Genomic DNA, 19,478 nt, shown 5'->3' on the forward strand with positions numbered 1-19,478 from the left:
GCTCAGTTACATATGGTTCTATAAGTGAAAGAACCTATTAAAGGTAGCTTTCTAAGTTCAGTTTAACACGTGTGAAAATTTAATCATCTGTATTTGGTTACACAGCATAATGATTTTCAACCCATTTCCTTCAGAAAGGCATTTCCCAAATCCCTTCTACCTGTGCTTAAAAACTTAATTCTGAGTAACACACAAAGGCAGGAAATTATTAACGTGTTTGCGACTAACACATTTTATCAAATTCTTCATCAAGAATAAAGAAATCTGAATGTTCTAGTCCATTAGAATACTTGTGCAACTTGGGAACTCATTTAATGTCTTTGCCTTCCTTTCCATAGCTGATACAGAGATATTGATAATGTGAATCATGTAGATATTTTAAGACTTACTGTATTAAATGTTCTTGTTAGTATGGTAGAATTAACAAGGTTTTAAATCTAGCAGCAAATTCCACTGAAAATTTATAAAGGCAAAATATAGCCAAATCGCTACGTTTACTTATATGTTGAATATACGGAAAGTTTAATTGGTATTTTAATTACTATTTTAAATTTACTCTGTAGAAACTTTACACTTTTACAACACATTCACGAGAGCTGATAAAAATTCTTCTCTGCATACTGCAGTAAATCGAAATAAGCAACTCTACTGTGTAAACATCTGCATATACTTAATACTCAATATAACAATTTATATAGTAATTTAATAATTGGACTACAGTGATTATCATTAAAAATTTTAAACCCTTCTGTTTCACAGTAGGTGTCAGTGTATGCTTTTTTGACATATCATACATGCAAGCGCTTGAGAAGGTCCTTTTAATTCTGACCTTAGAAGTAACTTAGTAGACTGGCAATAAGCAAATTGACTTCTATGTGTCCGAGGGATGCCATGCTTTAATATAAACATAATCTTCTGGGTTTGGATTTTTTTTTTTTAATCAGAAACATGACTACAAAGAACATGCACAGAAATAGAGCTACTGTAAAACTCTGAAGAGCCATATTAGCAGGAGACAGATCCAAAACTATTTTATGCATTTGTACTGCCTATATGCGCAGGTACTATTATACTTGCCCATTTATGAATAACAGGAATAAATAACACAAGTGATCCAATTATTGAAACCAGAAGAAAAGTCCATAAGAACATTCGATCAAGCACCTGAGCAATAAATTTCCAGTCTTCAACAACCTAAAAAACAAAGAGCAGAAGAGTTGTTCAGAATGTGCAAAACAGGTAGAAACACAGTACCAAGCCCTGCAATTCTTAATCACTTTACAGTATACTTTTTTCCAACCAGGTCCATTCGGTAGCCCCTTTTAATACCTTTTTGTAAGTACACTATGAGCTAGAACAGGAACAAACTTCCCCCTATGAAGACTGGTAAATTATATAGACCAACACTAGATTTTAATGCAGAAACTGACCCTCACAAGCACTGAACATCCTCAACTACAGAGACATGAAACTGGTATGCAATTTTCTAACATACTGCAGGATTCAGGATTCATGCCACAGCCTCATCATAAAGTCGAATTCCCGAGCAGCAGCTGGAAGCAGAATTTGTTAGAAACAAAACCAAAAAAAACCCCCAAAAACCCAAAAAATCCCACCACCCAAAACCATACCAAACAACAAACCAAAATTAAAAACAAAATTAACAGTAGACAGCAGCTGTTGTGTTACACACAAGATCTGAAGCTGTGAAGTTACCGCTGCACAGAATTATACACTAAGGAGAATACTCACAGTGCTTTCAAGATTATTTTCCTTTTTGATAGGATAACTCATATCTATACACAGTTTTGCAAGTACAGCAGATATAACTGTGCAAGCAAATTAAAACTCTGCCAAAGCAATTGTTTTTGATTTAAACTGGAGCTATCCCCATTTCCCAAGCCTACTGCTTCCTAAGAGGTAAGGCTACAACGGCACTAGCTACTTGTTTTTTAACAACTTTTTGCAATTAAAGCTTGCGTTCTCTGGAGCCCAAATAAGAAAATACAAGTGAATGCCCAGTCAGCTCTATTTTAAATTTCTGAGGTTTAGAGTCACAACAACATTACACCTGAAAAACAAAATATTTATCACCTCTCTTGTCACTCAGAAATAGAGTAAGTTCAGTAAGAGAAAGAAAACCATCCTTAATTTACAGGGAATTATGTATTTAATAGTACACTCTTCTATTTGTGTTGTTTATACAATGCAGGGGTATTGGATGCTGTTTTAACAGTACAGTAGATATATTTATTCAAAATCTAGGCTGGATCCCTTATGATAATGTCTGAGTTGAGGCCTGAGAAGGTGCATTAGAGGAGTTCGCTTACTCCTAGGCTAGCATGTGAGAACATGCTCTCAGCAACCAGTAACTTTTGAAGACAGTCATTTCTGTATAAATTGAAACAATCTCAGGCCTTGCCATCAGAAACAGATAGCAGTATCATGAGATCACACAAAAAACTTCTATATTTCTACACTAGCCTGAAAATAGCATTTAAGTCTCTGATGTTCCAATGGTGCTAGTCCAAAAAGCATGGAAAGAAAATAGATTCATAGTGCTCTTACCCAAATGTTGTAAATATCCATTAAGGATAGTTCAGAGTGCAAATGTACAGACTGAAGAAAAAGCCTTTGACATCTTTTGATATAATTTAGAGACAAATAATAAGGCTAGAAGAGAACACTCAAGAAGTCATCTAGTCCATGTTTGCTCTCAGCACAAAATGAACAACATATGGCTATAGCTTGTATTTAAACTAATATAAGTTAGGGCATTAAAAATTGTTTTTATTTGGAATTGAAAGCTGCAAACTAAGGCTTAGCAGTATTTATTCTGAAAATGTAAGGCAAATGCATTTTTCAGATAGCCTTCAGGGTCAACATTAAAACGAAAAATACCTACTTCTCTCATCATGAAAATAACATCCAGCAGCACTGCAGGGAACAGTTACAGTACATGCTCTTGTAACAGACAAGTATCTCTGAAAATGTGTAATTAACATGAACTTCTAGAAGAAAGCAAAAGACTTTAAAGAACCCAAGGACTGTATTGTATCAGCCCAATATCTGTAAGAATTCTCAGCATTGTACCACATTTGTACTTCTTTCCAGCGAAAACAATTGCATGGCTTCCAGTGAAGGACAAGAACTGGAAATGCCATAGCACACATTTAATATGCAACTGCAGAGTAAACCATTATTTGGTTTTCTAATTTCCAGTTTTACAAAATCAGCGTCACATGACTAACACACTCACCTCACGAACTTCGTTCTCCTTCATAACGTGCCTTGTAATATATCGGATAGAATCTAGAGCTGCTTCCAAGGTGTTCCTAGATGATTCTGATCCATTCACATTTCCTGTTTCCTCCTTCTGAGGAAAGTATCTGTCTACGTGACTTCTCATGCAAAGCAGCTTGGGAAGTTTGTGAAGAAATATCTTGCGAACCCAAGGTGCCATAGCATTATGTGTAGACGAAGAGCGATGATGAATATTGATAGCAAAGACAGTTATCACAATGGACAATGTCACAAATATCATAGTAAACACCAAGTACTCTCCTATAAGTGGGATAACTTTAGAAGATGATGGAATAATCTCTTCAATAACAAGAAGAAAAACAGTCAGAGATACCAGTACTGAAGTGCAAAGCGAAATTTTTTCACCTTCGTTTGAAGGAAGATAGAAGACAAGGACAGTTAGAAACGAAAGCCCAATACAAGGAATAATGAGAAACAACGTGTAAAAAAGTGGCAAACGTCTAATTATAAATGAATATGTCACAAAAGGATACCAGCAGCATCCATCTGTCCTATTTCCTTTGCTCCCTGTTGCAGTCACAATTTCCCATTCTCCGTTATCAAAAAAGTCTCTTTTGTCTACGTCATAATCTTCAAGAATTATATCAACCTGTGAGCCATCGTAAGTCCAGGAACCAAATTTCATGGAGCAATTTTGGAGGTCAAAGGGGAAGAAGGTTACATCAATAGTACAAGAACTTTTGTAGTTTGCTGGCGGAGTCCAAGCAATGGTGCCATCATATTTTACCACAGTTTTTGTCGATGTTCCCTCAAAACGTCCATCTGCACTGAAAGAAGAGAGATACATGCATGCAATTACAACGGGAGCTGTGTGGGGTATGGGTATGTGTTTTTAAATAAGCAAACATGTTTTGTTATTGTCATTTCAGCTGTTTATCCCTTTTTCCCCTTCATAGTAAAAATTTTGTATGGTGTTCATAGTCAACATTTTTTTTTGAAATCTGAATCTCACACAGGTAAACAACTCTGGGAGAGTGAAAAATATTTTCAAGTCAAGAAGAGATCTGTGCAACTTTCTGTGGTCCCAATGACATATGCAAGGGATTGTAAAAATCCTGACCTTTAAACAGTATGACCAAACTCTGGTGTTTCTATTGGTAATACAGCGTAAACACTTTTCAATTTGGCCAAATCATAATTACTAAAGAAAAAAGTCATGAAACAGGTACAATAATACTTTTGTGCCACCTCCAAACTTGAATTTACAATCACTGCAACAGCCTTTTTTCCTGACTCAACAAGTCAGGAAATGTAAAAGCATTGTATATGCACCTGAGTTGAGCAGAACAGTTAATTCAAAAGCTATTGCTTCTGAGGTCTGTTAATTCTCAAAAAACAAACAAACAACAAAAAAAAACCTTACAGTTGAGTGTTGTTCATTTTAAATCCATGCTGAATATGACTCACAACAGCAGAATTAGTTGCTTCCTTTCCATCACTCTACACTATTAGTTTGCACTCAACACTATGCAAGACATGGTTTTATAATTAAAAAAAGAGTTTACATGAAGAAGTGGAAATAAACTTTTCAAAGAAACTAGAAATCCCACATAGAAGCAAAGTAAAACATTAAAGCATTTAACATGGCAACAAAATCCATTTGCATTCAAAGGCAAATTCTTCCACACATTCTTAGCTCTACTACACGTACATGCATGATCTATCCAATGAGCCTCCTAGAAGCAGCTTGGATGGTAAAGTTAGAAAGTAAATGTATTTTATATGAAAAGATTAAAATCTTACTTGTCATACAACACGATATCTGGAATCCAAATAGAATCTGACGGGACACGAATAGATGTTATTCCAGCATAGTCTTCAGGATTCCACCTTAATTTTACATCTATCCATTCCTGTGGATATGCAAGATGTAAAAATTGTTATTATTGTGAAGTGGATTTAAGCAGGGCAAGACTGGATGAAAACAGATAAAAAGGCAATTAACAAAAATTAAACCGGCTTCTAAAATTTGCATAAACTGTGAATTTGCTGAACAGACATCCACTTACCTCATCCAATATTTGATTTCTGTTATAAGAGCCACTTGACAGTATTTCTGTGCAGAATTTAAGATATTAAAATCCTTTTCAGAGCATGTATACATAAGCAAGAGCTATTGTAATGTACAGACAATTAAATTTGAATAAAGCTTGTTCAGAATGAATATTAATGACTTTGGAAGCTGATCAGAAGCAATTTAAACATTTTCATCACCAAAAAAAAAAAAAAAAAAAAAAAAAAAAATCACACTGCACCTCTCACAAGACAGTCACAGAATCACAGAATGTTCGGGATTGGAAGGGACCTCGAAAGATCATCTAGTCCAATCCCCCTGCTGGAGCAGGATTGCCTAGACCATATCACACAGGAACGCGTCCAGGCGGGTTTTGAATGTCTCCAGAGAAGGAGACTCCACAACCTCTCTGGGCAGCCTGTTCCAGTGTTCAGTCGCCCTCACCGTAAAGAAGTTTTTCCTCATATTTATGTGGAATCTCCTGTGTTCCAGCTTGCACCCGTTGCCCCTTGTCCTGTCAAGGGATGTCACTGAGAAGAGCCTGGCTCCATCCTCATGACACTTGCCCTTTCCATATTTATAAACATTAATGAGGTCACCCCTCAGTCTCCTCTTCTCCAAGCTAAAGAGACCCAGCTCCCTCAGCCCCTCCTCATAAGGGAGATGTTCCACCCCCTTAATCATCTTCATGGCTCTGCGCTGGACTGTCTCTAGCAGTTCCCTGTCCTTCTTGAACTGAGGGGCCCAGAACTGGACACAATACTCCAGATGCGGCCTCACCAGGGCAGAGTAGAGGGGGAGGAGAACCTCTCTTGACCTGCTAACCACACCCCTTCCAATACACCCCAGGATGCCATTGGCCTTCTTGGCCACAAGAGCACACTGCCGGCTCATCGTCATCCTGCTGTCCACTAGGACCCCCAGGTCCCTTTCCCCTGTGCTGCAGTCATTCCTATTTCTATCAGCAACACTAAAAAAAGCACCATTAAAAGCACAGTAGTGCTTTGGTAATTTTATACTTGAACTAAAAGGTCAAGAGGAAAAAATGCAAGTTTCTAAGAATTCACCATCACATGGAATTTTAAATGCATATTCAGGGCAGTTCTTATTTTATTTGAACTGGTTCAACTGCAACAAGTTCTGTAGAAACTATTAAGAGGGCACAAAGTGTTATCATCGGCGTATTGCCATCTCATACTTGCTGAGTAGCCTCAAAGTTTTCCTGAAAAGAAAAATTTTGCCTGAATTTACAGTTACTGGAGAAGAAGGGAATGGGAAGCAACAGGAAAAAAAAACAAAGGAAGTGGCCCAAACAAAAATAGTTTAGTAAGCTAGTAAGTATGATCAGGGTCTGCAAACATTCTTCAAAGTTAAATCAAGAATGATTTGTGAGCAGCATTTCCCAAGTCATAGTGGCCACTAAGTTTAGCATTGGACTCTGATTATTATAAAGCTGGAGGCTTTTTCCTGCCCATAAACAAATATTCTTAAAAAGAAAATGTAGCTTTTTATACCAAGCATATACAACTTCGAAAACCTTCACTAATGTTTACCTGATAATCTCACAAGAGAAAGATCTTAAAACTATTACACAAAAGACTACACAAACCCATATTTTTCTAGTTTTTGAAAGAAAAGAAAACTTATGTACTAAAGCAGTAACTTTCATGGTTGGATCCATGCACCTTGGTATATTAAATGGCCATGCAATGCTGTATCAGATTTCTTTTAATTAAGTAAATTTTTTTAAATTACTTGGTGGGTTTTTTGGTGGGGGTTTTTTGGAGTGGGGGTGTTTGGGTTTTTTTCCCCAGAGTTTCATAACAATTAATCCTTTCCAGGGACAATTTTAAAGATACTATATAAAATAAAAATTCATGCAACAACTAAGTTTTTTTGAATATACAATTAATTAGAAAAGTTTCTTCCAACTTTTGATTTGCAGTTATGAAGCTTCAGAATTTTTCACTGATATTTTACACATACCTGTTTCAACCAGACATTTGTTGTCATCAGTTGATTTTTCTCATCCTGTAAAAATAAAGTATATTTTATGAAAAAAAACCTGCACAGTACATTCATAGTAACTAACTGCTTTCGTTCAGAGGTCTGTAATTTAAAATACAAAACGCACTTCTAAAAGCATTCCAGTCACTGATAGTTATGTTTATATGAGAACTTTTTAAACATACAATTATGACCTTTGATTATTTAACTGTTAAAAGGGATATTTTCTCCCTCTGTGTCTCTTTCCGCCCTTCCATTTTTTTTATTTAACTATGTTTTATGCAGTCTTACTGTTTTTCTATGGAAACATAAAGGAACAGCCAACTCCTCTTATAGCTATAGACAGTAAATGCAATTTGAAAAGAATATTCTGAGGAGAATAAATATCGGGGGGGGAAAAAAAATCTAGTTGATCTCTTTTACATCACAGGTAATGCCAAGAGAGAATCTCATTACTATGGAAGTGACATATTTGACGGCTTAGAGATTTTTTTGCTGCTTAAGGGGAAAACCAGCAGTATTTGCAAGTGTTCCTGAATTTTACAGAAATGAGATTGATAAAGTTTAAAAATATGTGGTTTTCCCATTGAATAAGTAAATTAAAACACAATTCACTAGGCTTAGGAATCTCACTCACTTGGGTTTTTTCTGAAAACTCCACTAAACATAAGAGCCATCACTTCTTCATGCCCCCATCCACAGTGCATTTTTTATTACACTGCTAATTTTCGAGGTTTAATCTATGGTGTTTAAGCTAAAATATGCACAATTATTTCATATGACATGTTCCAGAATTTTAAGAATTAGGGAAAAAAATAAACAAATCTATTTACTATACTTACCACATCTACTAGCTGAGAAATTGCAAGACCAAACTTTATTTTTATTGTGTCATTCAAGCGTTCCACTGGACGAACCCATCTTTGATAATCTTCAAATAAATGTTTAAACAAACGGTCTTCACTTTTAGCAATATAAGAAGGTTCAGATACACCTGTATAAAAAAAAAAAGTAATTTATTAACATCGATTTAAATGAACAGTGTACATCTGCATTCCTGTGTTCAAAGACCTACAGCTACATTTACGCAGAGTTAAATTTCTCATCTTATCCCCTTTTCTCTGGAAGCATGGCCAAGGTCTTGGAAGAAGAATTTTATGAAATTACCTGGTTTTATTAGCATCTCCATACCACTATCACACTTTTAAAATCTATAACTCAAGAACATTAAGATAATTTTAGTAATAATGAAGGCAAAATGCACTTATATCATCTACCTCGTGCCATGCAGTTATGGAAATCCTCTAAAACTGAAACCTTATCTATGAGGGACTGAAGTTCTATCGTTGTAGAACAAGGTGGTACTTTTTAAAAACCTACATCCACACTACACAGACCTTCAGTATATCGCATAACTTGTGCTCCAGTTTGAAACATCAGACCCTTCATGTTTTACACATTATTTCTTCTAATGTTTGGTCACATCTATGATGTATAAACTTTGCAGCATGTGTAGAGCACTTTTTCCCCACATTGTTTTGTATCTTAAACACGTGCCAATCTATTTACCAGCCTATCCTCTACCTATTCTAATGTTATATTGACTGGAAGGCACCTTTCTAGTTCATAGTACACATTCCGTTACTTTTTCATAGTTCTCAAGGAGTCATTTCAATGCCTGGAGAGTGACTGATGACCTGGAGCAGACAAAAATCTTTGTATAGCTTACAAAGAAGTGGAAACTAAATGTCATATTTCGTCTCCTGAGAGAATGGCATACATGGCAGAGCTTTGGGAAAAAAAAAAAAAAAGTATTGTAGATGCAGAAACTGCAGGCCGAGAGCAGCGTGGCATTAAAAAGAGATTTGTAAGTTGTCCTGAAGTACCTCATCAAGCAACCGCTGTCCTTTATCTTCCGGAATCCACAAAAAATGAGGCTTTTTACCAATGTGCTCTCACTGAAGTGTATCAGTAGAACCCCTGCTACCCCAAAAAAGGCAAATTTTAAGGTTTCTACATTATGAGAACCCATGCAAAAAATTACATCCCCTAAGTAACAATAGAAAGACAAACTTGGGGAAGATACAGAGAGAGGGGAGGAAAAAAGGCAGATCAGTGTCTAGCTAAGTAACCTCAGTAAGAACAGCTTTCAAAGGCAGTATGAAAGACCTGGAGAAGGCCACCACCTCAAGAAGCAGCACAAGGTACACACATCACCTTGAAGGGAATGGCTCAAAAAGGGTCTTTGACTCCCAGACAGAAGTCAGAGCAACCGCCAGAAGACATAAGTATACGCTCTAGACAAAAAATTTTTTTTACTACTCACCAATGAGATTTAAACTGACTGAAACTACTGCCAAAAAAAGACCTAACAATTGTTATAGTCAGTTTAAGCAACAGAGTAAACCAAAGAAATATGTTCACAACCATCTCTTTTTAATTCTGATTTAAAATATTATACCATTACATAAATGTATGTATGTCATGACCTCTCTAGAAATGATGTGCTCACTAACAGCATCCATCTAAAAAAAGATATATCAGAAACAGAAAAGCACCAGAGAATGGCATAAACAGATTAAAACCAGAGACAGTTATCCATACAAGGAGAGATTTAAAAGATTAACATTATTTTGTTTGGAGAGGAGGCGAATTTAGTGAACATAACAGAAGTAGATAACGTAGTGAACGATACATGCAGAATAAACACTGACAGTATTTAACCTTTCTCATAAAAGAAAGTAAAGGAAACAAAAGCATCATCTTTCATCTCCTGAGAGAACTGCACAGATGGCAGAGCTTTGGAAAAAAAAAAAGAAGTATTGCAGATGCAGAAACTGCAGGCAGAGAGCAGCCTGGACTTTAAAAGAGACTTGTAAGTTGTCCTAAAGTACCTCATCAAGCAACCGCTGTCCTTTATCTTCGGGAATCCACAGAAAAATTAGGTTTTTTACCAATGTGGTAAAAGCAGTATAAACAATTCCTATTTGAAGTTCATTACCATAAACACTCAGTGAATGACAGATTGTTAGACATTGAAGAAGACTAAAATTTTAGAATTGCCTGGGATTACTAAATTGTCAGTTATGTCAGGCAGCATCACACTTGCGTAGGGTACCAGATCTCCTCCCAGCACAACTTGCAAAATCTACCCTAGAATTTGGTCAACAGTTTGAAGGCTTGCACTTGTTGCAGTGACTTGGCTAACACCATTTAAGCCATTAATTTAGACGGACTAAACTAGTTCTATGTGACTGTAACCAGCGCAGCCTAGACAACTAAGGCAACACAAGTTTTTAAGTTCCCTCTCATTCATTAAAGTGCTCTTGTGACAGCACCAGCTTCCTGCTGCGCTGCAAAAGGCTGCGCTTACAGATTCTTCACAAAACAGCCGAAGCACTGCAGCGCCCATCACAAGAGAACCCCCTGCCTTCTGCACTGCAGGTTTGGGGCAGGCCAGTAGAACTGTTATTATGACTACTAACTGGATTTTCTCTGATATTTTACAGGAGCAAAAGCAGAATGTAGCTTAAGAAACAGAATCAGCAAAGTGGGAGCAGCAGGACTCCTTTTCCCTCCAAATCTTACCACACACTAATGTGCTGCTGAATGGTTCTTGTCACAGGCCAGATCAGCATTTGGGTTTGAAGACAGTTCACCCTTCTGTCTCAAAATACAAATCTGTTTACAGTTGTATTTCATTCATTCACAAACACTGAGTAACCTACTGTTCTTGTATTACTTGTATATGCTCTACGATTTAATATCTTTCCATTTCAAGATTGTTGACGTGCAGGTTGTGTAATAGCAAAGAACTGGTGGGCAACTCGTGTTGTACCACTAAGCGTACCTCAGGTGGATACACGAAAACACACAGAACATAAGAATTGCTGCCCAAAAGGATCCAGCAACAGAATGTTACACACCAAAGTTACCTTCACAGCTATTAAGTTAAAATATATTTCTTTTCATTGATACCTTAGTTTCAGTGTACCCTCATTAGCCAAGGAATTTTTCTTATTTGTAACTATACATAGGGTTGCCAAGTCCTGCTTCTTACAGACATCCAAAAGAATGCTTCCTGAAGGCACAACTTAATTTCTCTATTTCTATATCCCTATTTCCTGAATTATGAATGGGTTTGTGTATATTTCAGCCTAATGTTTCATAAATACTTGATTTTCGTATTAGCATTAATTACATTTCCCTTTTACAGTTACAACTCTCAAATGAATTTTTTGTACAATTTAAGAACGACTACGCAGCTGGGTATTCTCTCGCCATTAATTGACCTTGAAGCAATGCAGAAGCAAAGTTGCACTTTCACCATTTCTGAGTTCCTGTAAGATGACCTCCTATACAGCAATACAGAATCTTCAGGGTACGTGCTGTTTCCAGATTAAGCTTCTCTTAAAACACAGTCTCTTCTCTGCTATGCTGAATGGGGACATGTTCCTTTACCACTTTCATCTACTTACAGAATTTTTTTGAAACATTTTACGCTCAGACCTACAGTATACTCGCTGATTTATTAAGATGACCATATTTACTAACAATATAGTTCAACCAATTTTTTCTTCTTTTTTTTAATCACAGAAATACCCACACTTTTTCACATTTCTAGTTTATTCTCTTGGTCAATAAACTGTGGCATGCTGTCTATAAAAGGCAGCTTATACAAAGGAGAACTCCATTAGGAGGCTGGAGATGGTAACAATATATTAAGAGTCGGCAAAAATAAAATAAATAGCCACCCCTACCTTTCCGTGTTTTATTTAATAGGATCACACAGCTCACTTGCTACACAGACTGCATGTGTTTTATTTCTCTTTCCGTATATCTGTATGCTTTTAAGATTATAATAAAGGGTCTATTCTTAGTTACTTATTGGTGTTAACACCAATAAAAGAAAAATGTGAAGAACTGGTGGCAAGCAGAAAAAAAGGTAGAGAAGAGAGAAGAGGTAAGATACAGTTAGTGGCTTAAGGCAGCAGACTGGCTACGCTGGTTGCAGAAAAGCAGAGAGTTAAAACCTACGACCAGCAAGATTAGCAAACAACCAACCCGGAGTACAAGTCTCATACTAAATCGGATGGTAAGAGATTATGGAAGCACTCGCCCCTGCTATAAGCTCACTGTACTAAAAAACTTAGAAGATTTGTAGCCTTTGAAGGGCAACTTTAATCATGCCTGTATTTGTGTGGCTTTATTTTTGTTGAGGTCAGGTAACTTCTGCAGTCTAAATCAAAGGTAGGCTCTCTATATAGTTCAGGGATAAATCCCAATGACAATGTTTACTTTATAATTTACACCTGAAACTCTTCTCTGCTCACTCCCTCTCAGTATGGTTCCATGTTCAGAAGAAAACCCACCTAAATCATATGAGAAAATGCCGAATGGCCAAAATTTGAATTCTGAAAAAAGGAGACAAACATTCATGCGCAAAGCAGACTAATGATTTTTTTAAACTTTGAAGTAGTTCGAGCACACTTTTGACAAAATGGTAAGCAGAAATTCTAATTAAACACCTGACCTCGGATACAACTGTATTTCAAAATTCAGTCCTAAGCACTTAACAAACTTCTTTAATAAAAGTACTTTGGAAGAACTATTTAGAAAAGAAGAGGAAGCATTATATGGGTCTCAGATTCATGGATAGCATGACAAAACACATACATGTCTATTCATTTTGTTACCACCCTCAAGTCAAAATTTCAGTAGTGCTGCTAATGGCAGACTTTTTAAATGCTTCAGATTAAAAAAAAAAAGTTATTCTTTTGTAAAATCTGCCTTTTTACGTTGTCTCTTACTGTACCACTACGGGATGAAATTTCTTAGCATCTTAATATGATTTAGCAGCAGTATTCTTTTTATAAGAATTACCTGTGAAATATTTAGTGTTACAGCTATACCTCATATCTTTTCATAAATTTTTGTTTCCTGGTTTTGAAATGAGAGAACATCACAGGCCACATTTATCCGAAGAATAAACTTCCGCTGAACTCTATATTCCTCTGCACTTCCTTAGATAAAATGCCTAAGAACCACACTGGGATTGCAGTTATAACACTGGTCCTTATACTTTAAACAATGTAGTTAAAAGCATTTTCTAATTGATATAGTTGAGTGTTAATGTTTTCAAGTTTTCTTTGGATTGCTACTTGGTGTGTTTTCAAAAGAGGTCCGTGGGAGAAGGGAAAGGGTCACTTTTTAGAAGCCTAATGTTAAGATGTAGATTCAGAAGTAATATATATTACAAATACATATTTATAATCATATACCACTATAATGAAAAAGAACACTAATAAGGAGAATAAACATGGCAAAATATCCGTACTTTGTAGTTAACATTAGATACTTTAATGGTGCAACCAGGAAGGTGAATGCATATATATAGTACACCTGCCTTCAGTACACTGGTATATTTATGATTTGTTTAAGTAACACATTTTACATAATTTATAACAAAGGAAGCACTTTGAAGTCTAGAAGCGCAATGGTAACTGTTTAAATCTTACTCTAAAAATTGTTCAGTGGCCATTTTGAGGGAGAAAAAAAAAAAAAAGTTTTCCGTCTTTCCTACAAAGTAACTTACTCTACAGTGAGCATTAGTGTTTTTCCGCCTTTAAGTTTACAATTTTCCCCCAAACAAATCTAGTCACATCACCATATCTAGTAGCTGGTGACAATTCCAACTGCAAGTCATATTTACATTGCAGCAGACAGGAAAAAGTAGAACAAGATCATGTTCAATATTACCTATACGGATCTCTGTCTAAGCCTCCCATAACATTTTAAAGAACCTCCCATCGCTAGTTCATTAAGCAGAAAATATATGTAATATATTAAATGAAGTATAAAATGGAAGTTTTATTTCTGTACTGATTCCCCCCTCCCTTTAAAAGGGTCGTCAGTCATACTTTCTGTATGGTCTTCAGGTTTTCTGCCTGCTTTTCCTTCTGTGCTTTAGCAATTGCCAAGAAGCCAATCACTCAGCAATTGCCACAGCCAAGTGTTTAGTTAACAACAGCATTTTGAAAGATCAAAATCACCTTTACTAAAATGTCTGTAAGTCAAAGCAGGACTACTAACTCTACCCAATTTACTGAACAAAAGTCAGAAAAGCCAACTATTACATTCTGTACTTCCTACAAGTATTTTTTTTCTCCCCTGTTTAAAAAATAAAGCCAAAGCCCATCACTACATCTACAAGCACAGAAAAGGTGGTCATTCTTGACCATTTCTTGTTGGTGGCTTTTTGGCAAATTTGTTTTGCTTTCTTCTGTTCGGAGGTTGTCTTGTGATTTCAAAGGTTGGGAGTACAAAAGAGAGCCTTATATTTCTGTCACCGTGTATTCATACGTGCCTGGCAGCTGCTAGCTGCTGCAGGAACTTCTACAATTTTTCGTTTACTCCGGGGCTTTCAAGTTACTGGGAGGATTTCTGCCTTCTCTCTTACCTAGTACATCAATCTCCTGCCAACCAGCAGCAAAATCAAATGACATATTGTGGACATGAAATTACCAAGGATTTTGAAATTCAATATTGGTTAGCACTTACCAATATGAACAGGAGTACAAGAGCCGCACATAGCAGGGAAGATGTTTCTTGCATTCAACTCAAATTTGAAAGATTAAAGTTTCCGGCTTGATAATTGGAAAGTAGAATTAAACTATCCCCTAATAGCTTAGCATCAAGGGATAATTATGGCCCATATTAATGAATGCATTTACAAGTTTGATTAATAACAGCATAACATACTGCCATGTAGTTTGTAGCTAATCAAGAAATAGCTGTGATCAACTATGGACTGACGGTCAGTCTTTAGATTAAGAGCTAACTGGAGCACAAACCATTCCTTTCCGAATACCTGTGCTATGGATTCTATTGTAAATACACACAATACGCCAGAGAGCTTCCCGAACTCTGTAGTGAAGCTACTGCCAGCAGTAATGTCCTGATTAACAGCCACCTACAGCGCTAACATTACAGGTCTATGGCATAGCACAGCACTTCCTCGTGAGTTCACTGACACCAATATTCTCCACTCAGCTTCCAGCAGACAGAATAACTGTGATCCTTCTCCCTGCCCAACAGCTAGGGCACATGAAAAGGCTGCCTCACATCAGGCTGCCTCAGGGTAAAAATTCTGGTCACTCTGAAGCCAGGCGGACTTTTTCTGTAACAGATCCCGGATTTTGTCATCTCTCTTTATACCACTTTTAACCATTGCATCATTTTCACTGACCGTTGGCCTGTCAGTAAGGACTGAAGATGGACTGTGAAGACAGCACTGAGGAATGCCAAATGCAAGCAGCAAAAAGCATGTATACAAGTGCAGATAGTGCAGGGAGCAAAAGGAAGAACAAGCATGGAAAATCTTGAAAGTAGAATCATTTATCCATATATATTTAGAGGGTGTGCATCATGGAACTAAACACAAATGCACAATTTATGTAAATAAGACTTTTATGCAAATAAGACAGAGGCCTTGGGCTTCTCAGAAGTTGCCAGTGCAGCCCAGGGTGCTGCAGAAGTTGCACACTGGCATTACCTTCTGCCACAGCAGCATTTTGCTCATGCAGCTCAATTCCAGTCTTGGATACACTGCAACACACAATCCTAAGGCTCATAGAAATCAGATACTCTGTTTAGAAATCAGATATTCTGCTCCAAAACAGGCACACAGTAGGAGATTTCAGAAGGTATACTGTGATACAAAAATCAGGTTTTACCATTCTGAGAAGCGGGAAACTATGCAAGCACTTCCTTCTGCAATTCCTTCTACGAATGAACACAGACACTTCTCCACAAATCAATGCTCATGTTTTTCTTCGTAAGAATCTTTAAAGAAAGCACAAAATATTTTAAGAGAAAAATCACAAGAGACCCATACAACCAGGAAGGTTTGCAGCTTCCTATTGGGCAGGGAGAAGGATCCAATCTGTTAAACCGAGTGGAAAACATTGGGGTGTATGAACTTCCAAGGAAACGCTATCACAGGTCTGCAGCATGGCACAGCAGTGCTAGAGGTGGCTGTTAATCTCGATTCAATTTGTGCATTTAAGTCTCACCCGTTAGTTTAAGATTCAAAGCAAGGAACAAAACTTCTAATCTGACTGTATTTTAAATCAGCACGTATTTTGTCTTGTCAAATCAGAGTGATCCAGGATAAACAGTTCACCTCTGGACTACTAACTAAAGAACACACCAAATTCATTTTCAAGCACTCTTAAAAGTATCATAAAAACAAAGTCACATCTATAATTCACTTCTACTCATTAAAATGATTACCACATGCAAAGTAATACCTCCAAAATAATTTTAACTCTATGTACATTATACCCTGATTTAGGTTACTCTTCCCATTTCCCCTGTATTTTAATAATAGGTAGCTATAATGTTTCTCCTCTTCTTAAAAGCAAATTTCATTTTATTTTAGAGCAAACAAATTGTGAAAAGAAAATTCTATACTCACTATACATGATCAGTTCTCAATTAAGTCAAAACTATTGGCTTATGCCAAAAGGCAAAATTTGGCTTAACCTGACTGCAAGTAATTCCATACAGTCATATATACCATATAATATAACATAATAATATCTTCTGCCACGATGAAAAACACTTTTCCAAATACTGAGACCAAGAATAATCTTTTAAATCACATTTAAAAACAACACAGAGTTTTTTGTATGTTGAATTAAAACCGAGATGTCAATACAATTTACTTTCCTTAAACCATAATTACAACCATGTCTTCAATTTTGAGCTAATATTAAAAAAGTCAATTTTATTTGTCATTAATTTCCTTTCTGCTTGTAAATATTGCAGTTATTATTTCAAGACGTTTTGCGAAACTCTTAGTAATGTACCCATAAATTACATAAAAGGAATGTTTTTGAAATAACTATTTCTAAGTAATTCCTTGAAAGAGCACTGATTTTGCTCCTTTGATCTCTCTGTAATTTTATAAACACTTTAGCTTCACATGCTATTTTACATCCTTCAACTCTGAAAGTTACATCCTGATTGAATTATGAGATTGACTCTTTTTGAAGCCAAAGAAATAATGCATGACGAAACTAAAAAGAATTTTGTTATACATTCCTAAGAGAGACACTTTTGTGCGTAGCCAGGTCCGTGTGCAATATTGCAATTATTAAAACACATTCTGTAAATCTACCTCCACACCAACTGCAAACGCAAAGAGCACGCACCACAAATCTACAACTGCACCTGGCCTGAGCAAGTGAACGGAGCAGAAACTGAAAGCTATGACACTTCACATCTTCAAAGCGTAATAAATTCATTTTAAAAGCCTAACAACCGCGTAATGAAACGTGTGGTGGTCAAGGCTGACATGCGCCCGACAAGCCGTGGCCTGGCAGAGGCGGTTTTCCCCTGTGCTGTGAAAGGGGCAGCTCCGGGGAGCCCCTTTGCCCGCGGCCTCTGTAGGTCACGCTCATTTTTTTAAAAACTCGCACAAGTCCTGCGATCCCCACCTCAGCACTCCTCAGAACCCCGCTTCACCTTGACACCAGCCTTATTTTAGCCTCACCTTGGCAAAAGTTGACGGCGCGGAACACGAAGCGGGCTGCGCGGCCGCCCCGGCCCCGCCGGCATCTCCCCTCAGGCGCAAAATCCCGCCTCATTCTCCCCACACGAACCGCGCTCCCCCCGCCCGCCCGCCGGGGCCGGGCTGCTGACGGAGGACCGCAACAGCCCGGGGAGGCAGCGGCGGCCCGGCAGACCCCTGGGCTCCGGTGCAACCTCCCCCTGTCCCCGCGGCGAGCTAGCCCCCCACAACGGCAGGCTTACGGGAAAGCCGGGGTTCAAGAGGGCTCGTCAGTGCCAGCTGACCCTGCCCTCCCCTCAGACACCCTCCCAGCTTCTCGCTGAAGCGCCTGCCTGCCCTCCCACCCCTCCCTCCGCAGCGGCCCCGGCAGGGCGCCCCGCTGGCCCTCACCCACACGGGGCCGCCCCGAGGCGCCTTACCCGCGTAAGGGGCGCGGGCGGCGGGGCCGGCTCCGGGCTGACCGAGAAAAGGCGCGAAGAGGCAGGTGAGGAGGAGCAGGGGCCGCCCGCAGACCGGGCGGCCGCAGCGCAGCCAGGCTCGGAGCTCGGCCATGGCTGGGGCACGGCCCCGCTGCCTCAGAGCCCCGCGGCGCGGACGGGGCGCCGCTCCTCACGGGCCGCCGCTCCTCACGGGCGGCGCTGGCCCCGCCCCGCCGGGCAGCCGCGAGGGGCGGGAGGGCAGCGCGCGCGGCGGGAACCCTTAGAACGGCCGGCGCGTGGCGGGGGGGCGGCGCGAACCTCAGCGACGGCCTCGGCGTCGTCCCGGGTCGCTTTTCCCGGCGGCCGGTCCCGGAGATGGCCCAGAGGTACCGAGTCGTGGCCCCGCCCTCCGTGTGGGGGGCTGTGTGGGGCTGGCCGGACCACGCCGCCGCCGAGGGCCGGCTGCGTGCCTCTGCGGCCCCGCGTCAGGCGGGCAGTGGCCGTCGCCCCTCCTCGGGCTGTCAGAAGTTCCCCGTGAGGGAGGCAGGTGCTGCGGGAAGGAGCCGCCTCGCAGGTGCCTCATCCCGCTGCTCGCCGCGCCCACAGACACCCCTCCCGCAGCGTCCCGCCGCTCCCGGGCAGAGGCAAAGGCTCCTTGAGGGGCGCAGGTGCTGCCTCGGCGGGTCCTGCCGTGAAACGCGGCGGCGGCAGCTGCGGTGTGGACGTTAAAACAGCGGTAAATCCACCCGGGTCAACGCTTGTGTCTTTTAAACCGTGTTTTTGGGAGGGTATAAGTTGAATTGATTTTTAGTGAAAAGGAACATATTAAACAAACTAGGTTTTAACTTCCATTCCATATGAAACAGTAGGGTTTTTTATAAGTTCCTAAATGAGAATGTTTTGGAACTTCTAATCAAAAATAGATAAACTAATGCAAGCTAAAAAGTCCTAGGATATTTCCATCTTTATGTATATTATAGATATATAACATATATAATGAATACTCTGTACAAAAAGCCCCCTTTTTTTTCTATATCAGATAAAAAGCTGTTACAAAAGACAACTTTAAATGCACCAACTGTGAAATATAATTAGTGAATTTTCCTAAGTCATTCTAATGGAAACGTACAGTGTACAC

General features: G+C 38.9%; 1 protein-coding gene across 1 annotated transcript; it reads right to left on the bottom strand.

Annotated features, from left to right (window-relative positions):
- Positions 1–1,032: 1,032 nt before the first annotated feature.
- Positions 1,033–18,473, bottom strand: CHRNA5 (cholinergic receptor nicotinic alpha 5 subunit). The gene is made up of 6 exons (XM_068410058.1): positions 18,341–18,473; positions 8,188–8,339; positions 7,325–7,369; positions 5,068–5,177; positions 3,260–4,091; positions 1,033–1,194 (listed from the first exon to the last, which is right to left on the bottom strand). The coding sequence occupies exons 1-6, from the start codon at positions 18,471–18,473 to the stop codon at positions 1,033–1,035; spliced, it is 1,434 nt and encodes a 477-aa protein (XP_068266159.1).
- Positions 18,474–19,478: the final 1,005 nt, after the last annotated feature.

Source organism: Nyctibius grandis, chromosome 11, assembly GCF_013368605.1.
Source record: "Nyctibius grandis isolate bNycGra1 chromosome 11, bNycGra1.pri, whole genome shotgun sequence".
Classification (NCBI taxonomy): Eukaryota; Metazoa; Chordata; class Aves; order Nyctibiiformes; family Nyctibiidae; genus Nyctibius; species Nyctibius grandis.

Excerpts from the sequence above, each read along its gene's own strand:
- CHRNA5 (XM_068410058.1), bottom strand. The coding sequence starts at position 18,473 with ATGGCCGAGCTCCGAGCCTGGCTGCGCTGCGGCCGCCCGGTCTGCGGG. Across the intron at positions 8,340-18,340 it reads CGCCCGCGCCCCTTACGCGG|GTGTATCTGAACCTTCTTAT; the intron begins GTAAGGCGCCTC and ends TTTTTTATACAG. Across the intron at positions 7,370-8,187 it reads TTTCTCAGCTAGTAGATGTG|GATGAGAAAAATCAACTGAT; the intron begins GTAAGTATAGTA and ends TTATTTTTACAG.